At 39.3% G+C, this 18,844-nt stretch overlaps 1 protein-coding gene across 1 annotated transcript in view; it reads right to left on the bottom strand.

Moving 5' to 3' along the window:
* HAPLN1 (hyaluronan and proteoglycan link protein 1) overlaps nt 1-18,328 on the bottom strand; it is a 29,942-nt gene extending 11,614 nt beyond the window's left edge. The window contains exons 1-3 of the mRNA XM_054398012.1: nt 18,229-18,328; nt 16,916-16,918; nt 5,703-6,074 (exon numbers count right to left, since the gene is read on the bottom strand). Of these exons, the coding sequence (XP_054253987.1) occupies nt 5,703-6,074; nt 16,916-16,918; nt 18,229-18,328 (475 nt within the window). The remainder of the gene's footprint in view (nt 1-5,702; nt 6,075-16,915; nt 16,919-18,228) is intronic.
* Nucleotides 18,329-18,844: the final 516 nt, after the last annotated feature.

Genomic DNA, 18,844 nt, shown 5'->3' with positions numbered 1-18,844 from the left:
AGAACTGGATGTATAACCTACCCTTACCATATGCACACCTGTATCTCCATGAAATGACTTACACTCAATTCTGGGAATGTACAGCTCTGCTTCAAGTTACTGGGGGTTTTAGAAGAGATGGTATTTGTGTGTTCTCTGTAACATATTTGCATTTCAGAGACTTATCTGCAGATAATCCCTAAAATCTAGTGCTAGTGCTTTGCATTTACTCAAGTCACTACGTATTACTAATGCAAGGAGCTGTAATGGTTACCCAAGACAACAAGGTGAGGACATAACCTAAAAAGCTCAAGTCCTGTAACGATTCATGGGTGTCTATTAAGCCAGAACCACACAGAATTAGCAGCTTTAAGGTTATCTACAAAATAACACAAATTTCTGTTGACCCATATGGGGAAAAAAAAGGGTCATTTTACAGCCAGAGTAAAGAAATGGTCCTCCTTGACTTCTAGCCCAAACAAAAAGAGTAATTCTTCCTGTAGCCAGTGTAAACACAGGGTAACAGTAGGGTTTGCTGTATACTATGCTGTAGGATACAGTTTTATGCTGCTCATACGGAGCACAGGAACAGGCTGCCCAGGAGGGTTGTGGAGTCTCCTTCTCTGGAGAGTTTCAAAACCCATGTGGATGCATTCCTGTGTGGACTACCCTAAGTGATCCTGCTTTGGCAGGGGGTTGGAACTGATGATCTCTTGAAGTTCCTTCCAGCCTCTGATATACTGTGATACTGTGTTAGACTCAATGGCAAAATTTTCCATGCTGCGTTTCTAAAATTCTGTTAAAAATGGCAATACTTGCATTTTCTTTGAGACTCTATCTCCATTTATCTGTCTGTCAGAACTGTCAGATATCTGCACAGTCTACAGGTGGGCCACCAGCAGGTACCAATCTCCCTAAAAATTAAACTGAAACTTGAGATGGTGTCCCTCCAGCCCATGGCATTCTGTAAGAAAGCTGTCAATGGGATTTCTTATTGCTGACAAATACAGGCATACAAATTAAAATCACCTGGCCTGGGAGCAGATTATTCCCTATTTTTCTACAGACTTTATCAAAATTTGGAGACCGTTCTTTCCTTGCTCTCCTTAGGCCACTTAGTCTGATTCTTTTAGCATTTTCCTTTTAGGTCATCATTTCCAGGTAAATTTTTGCTGCTGTATTTTGAATGTTTTAGTTCACTTGCAGCTTCCAAGTACCTTCTTCACAGCACTTGCAAATTCAGCTTTGTCTGCAAAGACCCTGTCACAGAAGGAAGTATATTAGTCTGTCATGACTCAGTCTTCATAAATTCCTGTAGTCTTTTACAATACTTTTTGCTGTCTCCTAGGGGCCCACAAATAATGTGTCTTATGAAATCAGTTTTACAGTAAAACATACAACAGATTGTCATGCAAAGGATATTTAAAATGGGGATTTTTTCTGTGTATAGAAACACAGCAACACAGAAGAAACAAACATGACCTATGATATTTGGGTAAATGTGGTTTCCTCTGCTGTTGAGAACATAAAGCTGTTTTCACCTGCTTATATCCACCTGCTTATAACCACCTTAAGAACAAATGATGAGATTAGGAAATGATCACTATGAAAATTTGGAAGAATTTGTTTATATGAAGCTTAGGAATCTGTTTGATCCTGTGGTGTTTCTAACTCTATCTTGAACATAAAGGCCAATATATCTCTAAGTAAGATAATAAAACCTGATCTTTTTTTTTTCCTTTGTTCACATGGAAATACCCAAAGTGTTAGCTGCTACCTAGGAGCAGCTTTCTACAGTGGTTTTGAATGGCTTTATCTAGTTCTGCTTATTTCTGGTACTGTTGAATGTTCAAAGTAATTATGTATTGCAAAATTAATGCTTTCCATTATCACCTCTCCCTGAAGACAGAAACTTTAAAAAAAAAAAAATTTTAAAATCTGCCTTTGGCAGTTTAGAGTTGTTCCACTTTCTTTGTCACCTGGCCCATGAATCTCATGAAGGAATAGCACACAAAATGTATGCCTGATTATAGCAAAGGGCCTGTGCTGGAGCCTTCATCTCCCTGGAAAGCTGAAGCACACAAGCCTGATGCAGTGATATTCATTATTCTGCCCAGATTTCATAAGAAAGGAAAGCAGTAAGGTGCTAACTTAAAGAAAATTTAGGGTAGAACAGTAATACACCATCATAAAGAACATTTAAGGTAAGCTGACATTTCTTTCTTTGCCTATGACTTGGGTAAAACATCTACTTGACATAGGAGGTCTTTCAATGTGTTAAGCTTTTGACTCTCAAAACATTTGACAAAGAGTGTAAAACTCATGATCCATGCTTCAGGTATAGGAGGACAGGAAACCAGTTCAGTGAGAATATGGCTTTGATGACATGGCCAACATTAAAAGTGTCCTGCTCTCCACAGTACTTTACATTACTTGCAGCCACCATGCCCAGCCCAACCTTTTTGCCCCTAGACCAGTCATGTACTACAAACTAGATGTTAATTATGGTATGATGCAACAGTTCTTAAAGGTGGTGATTGTAAAACGCTGCAGTGAATCCTAGTCCAGGGATTTAGTTCTTGCTAGCCAGGGAAAATGTTGTGGATCTGCATTAAGCTTGAAGAAAACATACCAAAACCATGTCAAGTATGTAACAAACACAGACTGAATCCAATTCCACTCTTGTTTTTTTCAAGGCTAAAAGCACCCAATTATTATGAAGAGTTTATTTAATGACAATCCCAAGTGGACCTTAAGTCTAATAAAACCACATTTAGAGAGGAAAAGAGGTCCATTGACGTAGAGGTCAACTATTTTCATATGAGACATTAACATGCTTTCAACTAGCTGAAGCTATACTCTTGATACAGTGAGCTCACGATGGAGCAATCAGCTGTTTTGCACTGCTTGTGGGCATTCCTGGATGTAAATGGTTTTGTCTTGCTGCCAATTAACATCCTTAGGGCCACCATCTTAGGACATCAGGCTATTGATGCAAATCCTTCCCACTGTGAGATTAACCTTGTTATTTGTAACAGATGTAGCATGTTGGAATGGGCCGATATATTCTTACTTCTGTCCAAACACTGATTTTTTTATCTTGATCTGTTCTGTATTGCTCAGATACATGACACAGCAGTTAAAGACAACATTACATGAAGCTGCAGATGAGGTGAAAAAATAAGGACAGGACTTTGTAATATCAGAAATGAACAGTTTTACACCTGTTTCTGTCTGATACCTGGACACTAGTTAAGATACATAAACTTTCTCATGAGCAGAGACTGGAACATACTTGGCTGAAGAAACATGACTCCTCCCATACTCATTGATTTTCTTATTTTGGGGAAATGCAAGAAGGAGTGGTGGTGCTGTTGTAAAGGATTGGAGGGAGCTGGCATACTTCAGAACAAGACACTGTTCAGAGTTATAGCAGTAAGCTACAGGGGATGATGTATCTCAGGAGGTAGGACCCTGACTTTGTACCCAAAGGGCTGGTGGTATGCATGTAACAGTCATGGTATAAAAGGTAGAAAATCTTTCTCACCTTTGTTTCCATATGGTGGAAGAAAAAAAATTCTTATTCTTTTCTTACTCTAGTATCAACCAAAAATCGCTTTTCAGATGTGGATTTCTGCACGTGTACAAATATTTGTGGCAATCCTCAGGCAAAGCTTCCTGATCATCAGCATCTCCCCTTCCCCAAGCACTCCTAGCATAGCAGGAAGCATTTGTATTGGAACCCTCTTGCTTTTAGTAGCAGAAAGCTAATGAACTTTTGCCTCAGAGGCACAACACTAAGTGGCACCAAACAAGTATCTGGTCTAGATGTGTGATGTGATGTGATGTGATGAACACTTGAAAGATTTTACACTGGCTCTGACCTTTTTACATTAGAAAAAAATACCATAATGCTGTAAAGCATAGGATGTAAAACTCAGTATCTGTTGGGGAATATGATATATAGGTATTTATCTGGGGTAACTTGAAGCCTGATAGCAGTATGTCCTTAGGGATGTAAACAGACTGGCAGAAGAATAGCACCAAATTATTGAGCACCCATACAACCCAGGATTGTGCTACAGGACTGTCCACACAACAGCACAAATGGAAAAGAGATGTGCTTGTTCCTTGCTGGGATTACTTGGTGCTTGCTGTTTCTCACATGCAGTAAAGAGCTGCACTTACTGAATCTTTATTTACATTCTTACTGTCTGGAAAACACCCTATGAGGATCACTCTTGTCCCCTGGGGCTGTCCAGCTTAATCACAGGGTGCATATCTGCAGCCTGAACAGCTGACCAGAGCCTTGCTTTCACCTCTGCAAAGCTGAGCAGGCCAAGTAGAATCTGCTTATCCTTCAGTGGCTCAGAGAGCAGCTGCAATGAGCAACCAGTGCGGAGTCTGCCTGAGTGAAGATTGAATGCACCAGAGCCCTTGGCTAGCAGAGAAGAATAAAGTAAAATCCTTTTTCCCCCTACTCATTTCTGTCTTCTCTCAATACTGTTTTAGACAATGTAAGCTGGACAAGTATATATCTAGTTCTCTCCTAAATTTGAACAGAACAGTGTGCATCCTTATTAAAGACACATTATATGAGGTGAAACAACTTAAACTGAGTATCCTGCTGACATGGAAATTGTGCATAGCCTTTCTGCACTCAAAAGTGGAAGTTTTTAGCATCCTCCAACCAGGAATGGAAAAATAGATGTAAAGAAGTAAGCTAAGCCTAGCTCCAAGAAACACTTGACCAGTCTTATCATGTAAACTACAATGTACACTATTCTCTGATGAAAGAGTCATATATTTCACCTGCTTGCAGATGTGAGAGCCAGGGGTTTGATTTTCTTCTTTTCTTTTTTTTTTCTTCCTAACTATTTTCCATCAGAGATAATGTGACTTCTCTACAGTTCTCTCAGGTACACACCTGCTACTAAATATAAGGATAAGGGAGACATTGCCTTGCAACCTTTTGTTTGCCGTTGCAGGACTGTTCGCAGGGCTTTAGGAAAAAATCCAAATGCTGGTTTATGTGCATTATTATATCATAAAATGTATCTAAATTTCATAAAAGTAAAGAAAATCTGGATTTCCATTCCTCTTTCAACCCATTTCACTAATTTTTCTAATGCTTAGTACTCTGCTGTTTTCAAGAATATTGCTGAAGGAAATGACTTCAGACTATACGTAGGAGTTGGCTGGCAATATAGAAATCTATTTTCTGTAATTACAAGGCTGGAAAAAAACAAAACCATTGTCTCTGGAAAACTATTTCAACAATTTTCCTCTTCATAAGAAGATTTGTATTTCCTCAATAAACTAAAATGTCCCAAAGTTCTGTAAAATGCCTATTAGAGGAACATTTAACAAAATTTGGCCTAAATCTACTATAAAAACAGCCTGTAAAGTGACAGGAGCAAATGAAAAACATATGGATTTCTTCATACTATTTTGATCATTCTTTTTGGGCTCCTCTCACCCCAGGTCTCACTGGGAGCTGAATATGCCATAAGCTAGCAAAAGTTATAGAAGCCTTAATGTTCTTCTAATTTATGGTTGTTGTCACGAGCTGTCAGGCCAATATCCCTAGAGCACACTGAATTCCACTTCTCAGCTTGCTGTTATCATGGATAATACAATATCAGCAGTATTAGGAGAAAAAAAATGCAGGTGTACCTTAACACAGCACAAACTGAGTTAAGTATCACCCAGGTGTTACTTACCTTCCAAATTCAGAGCTACCACTGCTGTGTCGTCCTCTAATCCTTCAATCACCTCACACTTGTATCTCCCATAATCCTCCAGTATTATATTTGTGATTATAAGAGAGGCATCATTCTCACTGCTTCCCCTCAGAGACACTCTGCCCTGGTAGTTTCCATAGCTCTTTCTGTGGTGTCCCATCACAACAAAGACGTCCACTTCTTTGAGGTAATCTGAGGTGAGTTTGGTCCACTTGACCCGGATTTTGTGGGTTCCTGAGCCAGCTGTTGATGTATGTTCATGGTAAAATTTACATGGCAGTGTGACATTGCCACCCCGGTGCGAGAAGATTTTAGCTTGCTCTGCTACCACAAGTAGACGGGGACCATTTTCTGTGAGGATTTAAGAAGAAAAACAAAACCAAGAATTACTCTGCAGTCTGCCTTTTACAGAATGTAAGCAATCAATGCTGTAACAACCATCAGCTATATTACACATTAGGCCTGCAGGATGATTCCCCTGAAATAATTTTGTAGCTCTGCTGCAGTGGGGTGTATAAGCCAGTTGCATACAGTTACTTACTTAGCTGCAAGTGCACCTGTACATGTACGCTCCCAGACAAGCGAGAGGCAAACTGGTTCACAGCATTGCCTCCCTGTATAGGCTTAGGCCTCCATAGTCATGAAGGCAGAGTTGTAAAAATCTGTTTACAGAGTTGTATAGCTGGTGGGTGACTGCCATCATCCATAAAAGGCTTCACATAAACATCCCGTATTTCCTTGCAGGTTATTCAGGAGCTGTCTATCAACGCTGCATTTTTATGTGGTAATTCAAATTTTATGTACTGCCTAAGTTTATTATGGTGGCAGCACACAAAACCCCTCATGATCTAGGATGCAGTGAATCATACTCACAAAAGAGGAAAACCATTACTGTATCAAACAGCACTATTTATATTGACATGAAAAGTGTCAGCATAATTCTAAAATGTCTCATTTTCTATTTGTATTTTATGCTAATTTTTTGAGTTCAAATTCCTATTCTGGCATACTTCCACCAAAGTAAGTGTGGCAGTTTAGGCTGGGTGCCTCCTGTTGCTGCCACATAAGCTACACCACCAAAATCCAACAATGCCCAGATATCCATTTTAACTTTTCCATCTCTGCATTTCTCCAATCCAATTTGCAGAGTTCCCTGCAGTAACCATCCTCTGCTACCAATAATCTGTGCTGGTTTGAGGCCAAACAGATCCTCTGTTGCTCCGAGAGGAACAAAAGAATGACACTCACACAAACGGACTGGAGAGTGATGGAAAGTTTAAATGGAAAAGCAATTGGTGAAACTACAGAAAACTACAAAGCATGGTCCCAAGAATATCCCAAAGCATACAGAATCCCATATGTAACACCTAAAGGCTTCCCAATCCTTCCCTTCTCCCACCTGAGGGTATACCCAAACCCTCAGGGCTCTTTCTTCCCCCCTCCCACTGCTAGGCAAGTCTCAGGCTGGCCGTGTCTGAAACTGCCCCCCCCTCCCCCATCCTTTCTCCTCTTGGCATTAGGCCTAGACATGCCTAAGAGGCCTTGAGATACTCCCCCACTGTTACCCGATAGAGAGCATCTCCCATGGGAGCAGAGAGGGGAGAAAGAGGAAGAGAATGGCTTTGCAGATGGATTTATAGGGCGCAGGATTTATGGGTAGAAACACGACGTTCCCTGTGTCCACCTGATTGGGTTGGACACTCGGGACACCGGAGGTGTAATTTACGTGGCACTAACAGGAGGCACCCAGCCTGAACTGCCACATTAAGCCAGTCCAATTTACCTTCAAATATAAAATCTGGTCCTTTCCTGCCCACTTCTCTCCTTATCTCAGTCTGTTTTTACCCTTTGTGACTTCCTTATCTCCTTCAAAGCAATCACTATTTTGTCTTTGACATTTCAGTCTCACTCTTCACCGAAGCCTGTATTTGACTGGTTGGCTTTTCTCCTTCTCACCCTCACTCCAGGTTGTTTACCCTCTTTTCTCTCTAGCAGTTTACTACAGCTGATGTTGCTGTGGGAAATCATTATGTTTAGGACAGTCAGCTTGAGCAGGTGCTCCTTCCAACCTTAAGACTCCAGGGCTTTTTCGACAGGCTATCCTACCTTGGGGAAAGCCAGAATAGAACAGATTTCATGGCGGCCATCAGCAGATGTATCCAAAAGCAAGAATATTTCCTTCTTTCAGCACTTCTTGCCTCTCTTCTCACGCATAGTTTGCTAAATTGATTTAGCAAGCTCAGCACTTTGGTGATACTGCCAGCCTCTATCACTGAGACACGCATCAAAACTGGTAATGAATCACCAGCACTCTGCTTGCTGGGACAGACTTACCATCCTCACTCTAATAACAGATTGCAAAGGAAAACTTTGTAATTCTCTACGTCAATGTAACAGCCTAAAAATGTGACTCCCAACTCTTAAGGCTCAGTCTGCCTCTCTCTTAACTTTGGCAAAAGCCAAGGCTAAGAGATGCAGACGCTGTTCAGAGGCTGACCCTATGAAGCCTAGAAGTAATTTTCTGCTAGCCTTCATGGGCGTGGTTCTGGATTGACAAAAACATAACCACAGAGAGACATCCAGAGAGAGGTGTGGATGACTGAAGGTGCGAAGGACTAATGAAGTAGGTCCAGAGGAGGGCCACAAAAATGATCAGGGAGTTGGAACACCTCTTGTACGAAGACAGGCTGAGAGAGTTGAGGTTTTTCAGCCTGGAGAAGAGAAGGTTCCAGGGAGACATAATAGTGACCTTCCAGTACCTGAAGGGGGCTTACAAGAAGGATGGAGAGGCCTGTAGTGATAGGATGAGGGGCAATGGTTTCAAACTAGAGAAGAGGAGAAGAGTAGGTTTAGACTGGATGCTAGAAAAAAGTTCTTTACCATAATGGTGGTGGAACACTGGAACAGGTTACCCAGGGAGGTGGTTGAGGCCCCAGCCCAGGGGATATTCACAATGAGGCTCAACAGGGCTCTGGGCAACCTGATCTACTGCAAGATGCCCCTGCTTACTGCAGAGGGGGTTGGGCTAGACAACCTTCGGAGGTCCGTTCCAACCCAAACCATTCTATGATTTTATGATTCCATGACTCAGATGGAGGTGGACTGGAAGACAAGGTTTCAGTGATGAGCCCACCAGGAAATAGTCTGCCTGGTCATATGTCTTTTCTTAGCACTGAGAAAACATGTGGTGTGTCCACAGCCATGGGTGGTTTCAGGGAGATGTTAGGATCTGTAGCTCATAAATGTCTCCAGACAGTCCTAGGCTTCTGAGTCTTGTCAACAGGTCTGTGTCTAAATGATATATTCACCTAAACTGCTGCTTCAGCTTGATTTCACTATCTGACCACATTGCCTACACCAAGTAGCAGCAGAGGCCCCAGGGTATACAGCATTTTATGATCATGCAAACATGTTCAGAGGTGGGAATTGCAAAGATAAGCTTGCTGAATGCAAACATGCATCTGTTTAAGAAAAACAGATATCCCAGATGTGTAGTTCTGTGTTAGGAGATGCTGTGTCAAGATCATTGCTGTTACCTTCACAGGATAGTACGGTCAGGGGGCATCAGGTTCCTCAAAAGCAAACAAGTTGGGGAGCTGCAAGTTGTTTTACATGGAGAGAGGTCTTCCTACCTCGTGAAAACTCATGACTGCAGAGAATTTCACCTGCAGCCCACTATTACTGTTTTTGTTTGTCACCCAGAGGTAACCAAAAGCTCAGAGCAGCTCCAGTGACCCAGCTTTCCCTTTTCAGAGGAGAAGATCCAAGAAGAGAGGTGATCTGAGGCAAGGCACCATGGAAAGTGTTGGTAACACTGTTTCCACAGGACGAGAAGGAGGAAGAAGGTGAAGGCGGCCAGGATGGTTTGTCTGCGAATTTCCCTGTTTCCTTCAGGGACAAAGATGTTCCACAGACTGCTGTCCACGTTGGGAGGAGAAATGTTGTGCTTTGGGGTGGTTATTACCAGGAAATCTGAATCAGAGCTCAGCTATGTTGGGTCTTAAATACTGAAATAGTCAAGTTAATAAATATTAGCAGAAAGGACTGGGGCAGGAGGGAGAGTCTGACTCAGGCTGCTAACACTCACTCTTTCTAACAACAGCTAGTCTGTGCCAGCAGGGCCTGGAGACTTGCCCAGAGCACTGTCACCTCTGACTCTAGCATTAGTATCCTAATGTGGTGGTGTACCTCTCTCCTGGCTGTTTCCCAGCTTCTCTGGCCCCTTGCAGCCACCATTATCTGAGTAAGTGTAAAGAACACAGGGGATGGCAGCTTGGAAAGGAAAGAAAAGCACAGCTTTTCTCAGCCTGGAACATCTCCTACGTCACTTGAGGTTCAAGTGAAGATGTAGCACTTGAAATAAGTGTTCACCCTCAAGTTTCCTAAACCCCTTTTTTTTTTTTTAACAGAAAAAAAGATAATGTGCCCTTCTCTCTGGCAAGACAGCAGGGCAGAAAATTATGTTCCTGCTGCTCCCAGATATAGAAGATGAGAAAGGAAGGATCTCTGGCTTTCAAGGAAAAGCAGATGTCAGGTTGGGGAATGCTGTGTGGTTTCTTTTCGGGCTAGAATACAGGCAGCACGGACTCAGGATTAAAAATTAGATGACTAGGGTTTGTCAAGAGGCCAAAAGTCTATTATCCAGCAGCCAGTGAGAACCAGGGCCAAATTCACCAAACTGCATATTTTTGTGAAGATGGCAAAACGAATGTCTTAGTTTTTCTGGCGCTGATAGAGAAGGGATCTCTCAGGAGGAAAAACTTGTAACAAACAAAGGAAAAAATGCCCAGGCACAGAGCAAATCAGAATCCCTTCACTTACAGCACGTTTAGCACTTGATGCAGCCTTCTAGCTTACTGCTGTAGAAGTCAGCTTAAACAAGGAATGAATCCTGCTTCCTGGGTTACGTTAGAACAAGCAGCAATGATCTGTTGTGAAATGGTGACCTGATCATGGAAGGTGGGGTAAAGGCTTGTCAAAGTAGCTCCCTGGATGTTTTCCTCATGGGATTTCTGACAGGTCTGCTCCTTCTGAATAAAATCACCTTTGCATCTAAATGGCAGGAATATATATGAGTGCAAGTGAAAACATGGGACACAAGAATGTTATCACAAAGTCCCATATGTCATTTGAAGAAGACAGAACTTCTTTAGAAGTTTTTCTTCAGACTCATGATCAGAGAATTTGTAAGGTGAATGGCCAAACAACCATCACCTCTGCAAATCCAAGATGATCCCTGACTACACATTTTCCTGCAACAGGACAGTTTGGATACTTGATGGAGACAAGACAGATCACATGCATGGCCACACAAGAGCCTCAGAGAGTGGACTAAAGGTGAGAAATGTACTTGGCTCCTGCTGAGATGAGTGGTGGCATCAGTGTAGTTATTGGTTCTGGTCTCAGCTCCAAGGTCAGAAATGGGATGTGAAAGACTTGATCAGTGGAGTTTTCACTCTTCCAGGCATATTTTGCCTTGTAAGACATGCAGAAGCTTAGCTGTTAATAGAGAACCAGACACTACTGGTGACTAATTCCCTACATTTTTTTCCACTCCTGCTTCACTGCTATCAATTCTGACAGGCTGTGGCCTTTTGTTAATCCTCTTGGAGCAATTATATGGATGACAAAGGTAACATAATGCAAAACCAGTTATGCTAGCTAGAAATGAGTTTGTCCAAGTTGCAAATCTGTCCAGCCGTGCAGTATAACACACAATTCTGGGAACTGCTTTTCCAAGCCATTGGGAAAGACTGCCTGCCATAAATGAAAACTCACTTAGAAACTTGATAGTAAGATCAGTTTTACTGTATCTCAACAGTGTCAAATCAAGCAGGCATAACTGCAGGCAAAAGGATGTATTGCAACCCTTTGGGTGCTTTTTGTTTTGGTTTGGTTTTTGTTAGCTTTGTATTTTTATTCATATATTTATTTATTTTAAATTTTAGCTGGCTTTTGCCACTCAAGAATAACATCAAGCCAGGTTTGGAAGGCCAAGAACATAATGTGGGGCAGAGAGGATGAGTCACAGCATGACCCTTGACAAAGAGCTTTATTCACTTTATCCATCAGAAGCTTATTCTGACATGGCTACAAAACTTATTATTTTCACATTTTAATGGGCTAACTTAAGAGAGCAATAGTGGAGATAAAAAATGTGAATTTTAGAGGGAAAAAATAAGTCAGGGATCAAGTCATAGATGTGTTTTGTGTTTTGTCAGCTAAGCTCATGTATTGCCAAAATGTTCCACATTGCTAACGAGCCATTAGGTTAATAACACCATGTGTCATCCTAATTTAAATAAACTCAGAGCTGTAGTGAAAGTTGCTTTCCTGTAGTGTTACCAGGACCTTGACTACAATTCTCATGCTAACATATCCTCCTTCTTCCTATTGCAGTGCAATGTTTTATTGTCATACTATGCTTGTTTAAAACTAAAATATCATTCCTATGATAACAATAATTCCCTCTTGGGATAATATGTACAGAAGTGCATTATTAAGATGCACATATATGTGCGCATTACTAGAGAATCTGAAGGGAAAAGCATGAGCAAGAATTGTGCACACACTTTTCCACATACATTTCCCACTACATCTTTTCCAACTATATTTTAACTAACTACCTTTTTTTGCTTTTGGGGGAAAAAAAAAAAAAGAACAAAACAAAACAAACCAAACCCCACCACTTCATCTGTAAAGTTGAAAAGAGCAGTTTTTACTTAGCCCAAACATTAATATGATTCTATTTCTGTCATGAGAAAGAAAATACAAGCAGCAAACTCATATGTTCCTACCTCTAAAATGACAGGATGAAATACTCTCTACACATTACTTGTAAGTTTTGACATACAACTGGTAATAGAGATGTTAGATGAGTCTTCATTAAAATGTTCAGCTGTATAGGTCCAAATGAGAGTACAGATAAAAATTCCCATTTTATTTCTGAGAAGAAACCTCTCTCCAATGCAAAGAACGCAAGACTGGAGTAAAACATTTTTCAGCTGATCTCATCTACTCAACCTGCATAACATATTGTTAAAGGGGCTGCATAAACTTAAGTTTAGGTTTCCAGGAGATCTAACATCACATAAAACCATCAGGGAAGTAAGAAATTTCAATTCTCCTAAAATATTGACACCTCTTGCCTTAAATAATATATAAGTTTGTGTTTATTTCAGTATAGATGCAGGAATTGCATGAACATTAGGCCTCATAGAACAGATCACAACAGAAATCATGACAGTATCTCTGCACGTCTTCTGCACAAACATCTTATGGGTATAAAGACTGTGTGACAAAACCAAGATTTTATATAGATAACTGGTGAGGAGCTATTCCAATTCTTTTATTACTTCTGATGTTACAGAGACTTTGGAAGATGCAAATTAGTGTAAGAGGTCAAATCAGTAGTCCACCTAATTTCTTATCATAGACTTGTCTAGTCCAGCAAGTCTATGCACCTTTTCTCTCTCTTATTATGAAGAAAAGGAAGTGGTCTGTAAATAAAATTCATTATCATGCAGAAAACGCTGGGCAAAGATTTCTTCTGCTTTTGTATTGGGTGATTTAACTATTTTTTCTTTTTAATGGGGTGACATTAGAAAGTTTTTGGTTCACTCCATGTTGACATATTTCTTGGTATGTTCAAATAAATCCATGCAGGGACTTTGATAGGCAAATGGGTGTATTCTTATATCTGAACAGTAATGAAATGTTTAATAAAATAAATTAATTTATATTCAAGGAAAAGTTAAAAAGTTAAAGGTTGATCCACCACAAACCAGACTTCGTGTTCTCTTCCCTGGCTTTTCTTTCTGTATTTCTAAAAGCTAAACAAAGTCGAGGCATATGTTAAAAGCTTCTGCCACCTTTAATTAGCTTAGCAATTACTGTAATGGCTTTAGTCAACTTCGTTTATTTTGCAGAACAGCTACACACACAGAAGAATGTTCTTATCTCTGAAGGGTATTCTGCTGCTTTGAATAATTGGTCAGCAACTAGCACTATGAATAGATTAGAGATATGCAAAGCTGAACACTGAAAAGAATCATCTTCCTCTCTCCTGGGTCACAGAGTACTGTGACCTGCAGATCTTGACTTTAGAGAAAAATATAACCCTTTAATTACAGTGATCTGTTTAGAGCAGTATTGTCTTGTTGTGGATACTTATGTGGCTAGGGTACACTCTTGCCCCATTTTCACTTTCACTACATGATTTCATTTAGGTTGATGATTTTTTCTAAGGAATGAAATTGGTTATCCCCTAAGGCACTCAGAGTTTACTGGGGTAAGGTGATCCAGAGATCTTATTTAAATACAGGTTTCTCATTTGATTCTTGTCCACCAAAGTTAAACTGGAATGACTTTTGTATGCAAACACATTACCATAAAGAAATACAAGAAACAGGCCAGAGGCAAAAAGCAGAAAGTAGTACTGGTGAAGGTAGGGAAGTAATATTGTCCAGCAGAAGAGGTATTTGACTGAGGTCCAGTTTCACTCTCTTAACCAATGGCAGGAGAACCAGGAGCTAGAGCTGGAACTGACACCAGGAACAGAGATATTAGTGAAGTCAGAAACTCATTTCTAAGAAAAAAATGTAAGATTCAAGAAAGAACATATCTATGTCTATTGGAAAGATAAACAGCTTGGCAAGTGTTTTGTAAAGCTAGAGAAATCCAGAGTTTCAAGAGAGTGGACATATGAAGGACAGAATTCTGTGTTCATAAAAAGCATTGGTCTGTCAGTAAAATCAGGGAACAACACAACGTAATAAATACTGTTCATTCTGGTTAGAGCCTGAGAGAGAAGGCAGGAATTTTTGCTGATGGAGGGGCAGCAGATCCTCTGGTTCCTGACAGAGTTGTTAAGGTGTTCAGAAGCATGGTGAAATAGCCACCAGACTGGAATACAGTATTAATAGGTGGCTTGCCCTTTAACAAGGCCACATGAAAAATAAAGGTTATGAAGTGGCACTCTACATTAGTGCTTTAACAGGTTGTTAAGAAAAAAATGATAGTGAGAACAAAATGGAGCATGGATTGAAAGTATGTCAGGAAGGGATGTAAAAGATTTTACTGTAGAAGTGAAAAAAAAAAAGTCTTCATTTTGTAATATGGAGTGACTACAAAGATAAAGGAAGAAGACAACAAAGAAATGACCTAAGTGCTATCTTGACAAATTACATCTTTTTAATAATGTTCAATTTGATACTCTGGAAGTATGATGTTTAAAGTATGTGTGTTGATATGAGTCTGTTCATGAACAAAGAGAAGGGTAGAAGGCTTTACAGCATCAAGGACTGTCAATATTACTAACACTTGGTATGTCAAATCTCTGATGGCAGAGATATTAGCTCATCTATCAGTTTAATAATGATATGATGTATTTCTGGACAACAGCAAAATAACAAACACTTGTAAGGAAAGTAAATTAACTATTAACAGGCTGATTAGTCTGACCCTAACAGAAGGCATGACCTTAGCACAATTCTTGAAGAAAGATTGTTGAAGAACAGATGCAGAGTAAGTCAAGTCACTACAGAGAGGGATGAAATATAGTAGCTACTTACTAAAGGGTGTCAGATTAATTTGCTATAAAATATGTAATAAAAATAATTGTGCAAGTCCAGGGAAATTTGGTGTATCAATTGCTTGGTGCCCTAGGAATTGAGTGATATGGAAAATATACAATACAGACAAGATGGAGAAAACAGGTGTTTTGGCAGAAACCTTGCCAAGTGTGTAAGAACTAGATACAAATGAGACTGCAATTGGTTGGGATGAAACACAAATGATTAGCCTAGGCAAAGGCCAGTGAACTGTCTCCAGTTAATTTTTGAGACTCTTTAATATTTCTGCTAATTTTATCTTATAAAGTAAATCTGACTATTGAATTAATATAATTTTCAGATGGCATATTGAGCCACACTGAAGGGAGGAGAATGGGTATTCAGAATGTTTGAAGAAAAAAAGTGGTAAAAGCACAATAACATTTAATATTGAATGTATAATCCAGATTTTTAAGGCCTAGTATGAAAAATAATTGGTGTGAACCTTGTATTAATTAATTTCAGTGGTAATGAGGGAGAAAGACTGACAAATATTGTCTGTCAATATAGAATATTCATGAGCATGGCAGCATGAATGGGAAGAGTACAAATTTGATCCAAGGTCTGAAAAACAAAGCATTGCTAGCTGGAAAACAAAAATACTAACGTCAGGCCTTAATATCTGATCAGGAATTAAATCCTGTCTGGGCACACTCAAGATACATGAATTCAAACAAGAACCAGTGTAGGGCTGACCTATGGATGGATAATGTTATCAAGTTATTCACTTACAGAAGAACTTGAAAAAGATTCCTTAAATTATAGCTGTGAGGATATGTTGTTATCTTATTGATGATTTAAAATAAACATCAAGGAAGAAGAATTATTATTTGAAGATAAGACACAATGCTAGGAGAAACACAGGGCCATAAATGGCTGTGAATAAGCATGGAGAATTAGAGGTGAGATTTGAAACATGGTGGGGATTTTTTGGCTTGGTTGTTTGTTTGTTTTTAATTAAACTAAGCTTACAGAAGATTACCTAATGTAAAGAAGGGGGAAATAGAAGAGAGTTAATCTCATTGCCTCAGGAGATCTCTTTCAGCTCTCTGTACTACACAATATCTGCCCTTGCCTTTTGTAATTCCAAGATGTTCCAAGGCATGCCTTCCAGGGCAAGCATAGCTACATGCCTCTTGGATATCAGCTGTGGAGGAGGATCATATACTCCTTATGTAATATAAAATACTCTTTTCATGAGGCTGTAACACCTATGTTCCACATACTTCCCTGATTTCCCATTCACTCCCAGGTGTAGATCACTGTACGTGTCTATGCAGCACTGGGCAAAGCGGAATCCCAGCCCTGATGGGATTCCACAATGCAGACACAAGCAAAAGAAAAAATCAAAGTAAAAATACTAATTAACTATTATTTTCAGTTTGTGGTCTGTGTGTTTCATAGCCTGAATCAGCTGATGCACAAAACTCATCACAGACCATTATCTAGCTTTCACAAAATCACTGAATGTTTTGGTTTGGAAGAGACCTTTAAACACCAGCTAGTCCTTGACAGAGTAAACTCATGAGGTTCAGATGGGCTTTCATGGGTAGGGAGAAAGATCCATCTTGAAGCTTTTACCAGCTTTGAAGTGTTTAGCACTTGCAGATTGCACTATGAACACACTTGAAATGTATGACTTGCAAATTATGCTAAACTGCTGACTAAGAAAAGTTTAACATACACAGATTAAGAGAAAAAAAATGAAATAATAATTGAGGTGGTTCAATTATTTCCAGTACTTTAATTTTCCAAGTAGATAAAATTCAGAGAGAAGAAACTGCAGTACACAAGAAAAGGCAAACTGTATGTTCACTAGACACTGGTGTCAAATTTTAAATTTACCCTAGGGAATGAACGTTCATCATCTCATAACAGTAATATGTTTTCATTTTGATGTAACACATTCATTTGACCTTCATCCTGTGAGTTTCCTTAGAGTCAAACCAGTTCTCTGTTACTCCTTACTTGACCTTGAAAATCCAAATGCCTGTTTTAATGGGCAGGGTACCTTCAACTTCTGTGACTTTCCTCTGAAGTTATACATGTTCAGGCTTTCTTAGTAACTAGCACTAACTTGGTCATTCCTATTTACACATGGGCTCAAATAACATAATTTGCCTGTTGTTGCTGAGAGAAAAAACGAATAGAAAATCAAAGAGAAAAATGATGCTGTATTTCTTAATTTAGTAAGATTAATTTTAGCCAGCCTCAAGAGCATATAAATGAAAGTAAGAAAATCCCTGTTACTTCTGCCTGTCCTTACTACATAAATCTCCTGTTTTTCTTATACAGCATGACCCTCACTGACTGAAGCTGGAACTGAAAAAAACAGCTGCATTGTACTGCAGACTCAAATCCTGATACAGCTACAAGCTCTAGGATTCAAACATGAACTAAAAAATGGATTATGCAGAAGGCCAGTCAAACACTTAGTGTGAATTAAAGGTATGAAGAAAGATATTTCTTTTGGGGTAAGATACTTTTCTTTCTTTTTCTAGTTTAAATTGCCCAATTATGCGCTGAACCTCTTTAAAAAATAAACAGCAATAATCTTCTGTAATGTGAAGAACCATGTGTGACAGTCTTCTTAAAACAAAATATAATCCATGAAAAAGGTATTTCAAACCCACGTGGTTGCTTATTACTTCAGGATGCATGTTTGTTTTTTTCTTTATCTTAAATCATGCTGTACTTCACTCACTAATCTTTGCAAGGTCGTGACAAAGTTCTACTTACAGTTTTTTACTCTCTTTAGGAGTAATAATAATGCAACAGAACAGAAAAGGGTTGTACATCAGTAATACTAGTATTTAAAGAACAGTGCAGCAGAATGAAAAAATAAGGATCATTAAGCATATTATTCTGATACTGGTGTTTTATCATTTCCTTACCTTGAACATGAATAATTCTTTCATGATCCAGACTTGAGTTGTCACGGTGAGGTTCAGCCCAGCAGACAGAAATCAGCACCAGAAAAAGTAGACTCTTCATCTTTGTAGTCAAAAGAATCTTCTTCACTGTAAAGGCATCACATACAAAGAGGATTCTGAATTTTTGGAAACCTTTACAGTGTTGCACTGCATAACTTATTACAGCAATGATCTTATGAGGAATCTGTAACATAATTAACTCACTCAGCTGAAAAAGTTACAGCAGCTCCTAATTTTTTATCCATGAAGATCAGACCTTTTTATCATGGACTCTCACTAAAGGAAAATGGCAATCTATATTTAACTCTGCCTATGCAGATACACCATGAAAAAAATAAAATCACACACACACAAATATCCATAAACTAAACTCCTTGCAACCATATGTAAGCAACACCTGTGTTTCAAAAAAGGTTTCAGTGTGCTTCTGCTTTTCCAGACCTACTCTGGTCTGTAAATACAGTTAAAACAATCAAACCTATCACTATATCTATATCCACTGCATGATGCAATTTGCTGGTGATAGATTTTCAAGATTAAAACAATTTTCTCATAGGTTTTGGCATTTCAATCAGGA

Source organism: Indicator indicator, chromosome Z (assembly GCF_027791375.1).
Source record: "Indicator indicator isolate 239-I01 chromosome Z, UM_Iind_1.1, whole genome shotgun sequence".
Lineage (NCBI taxonomy): Eukaryota > Metazoa > Chordata > Aves > Piciformes > Indicatoridae > Indicator > Indicator indicator.
This window is presented reverse-complemented; position numbering and strand designations above follow the sequence as displayed.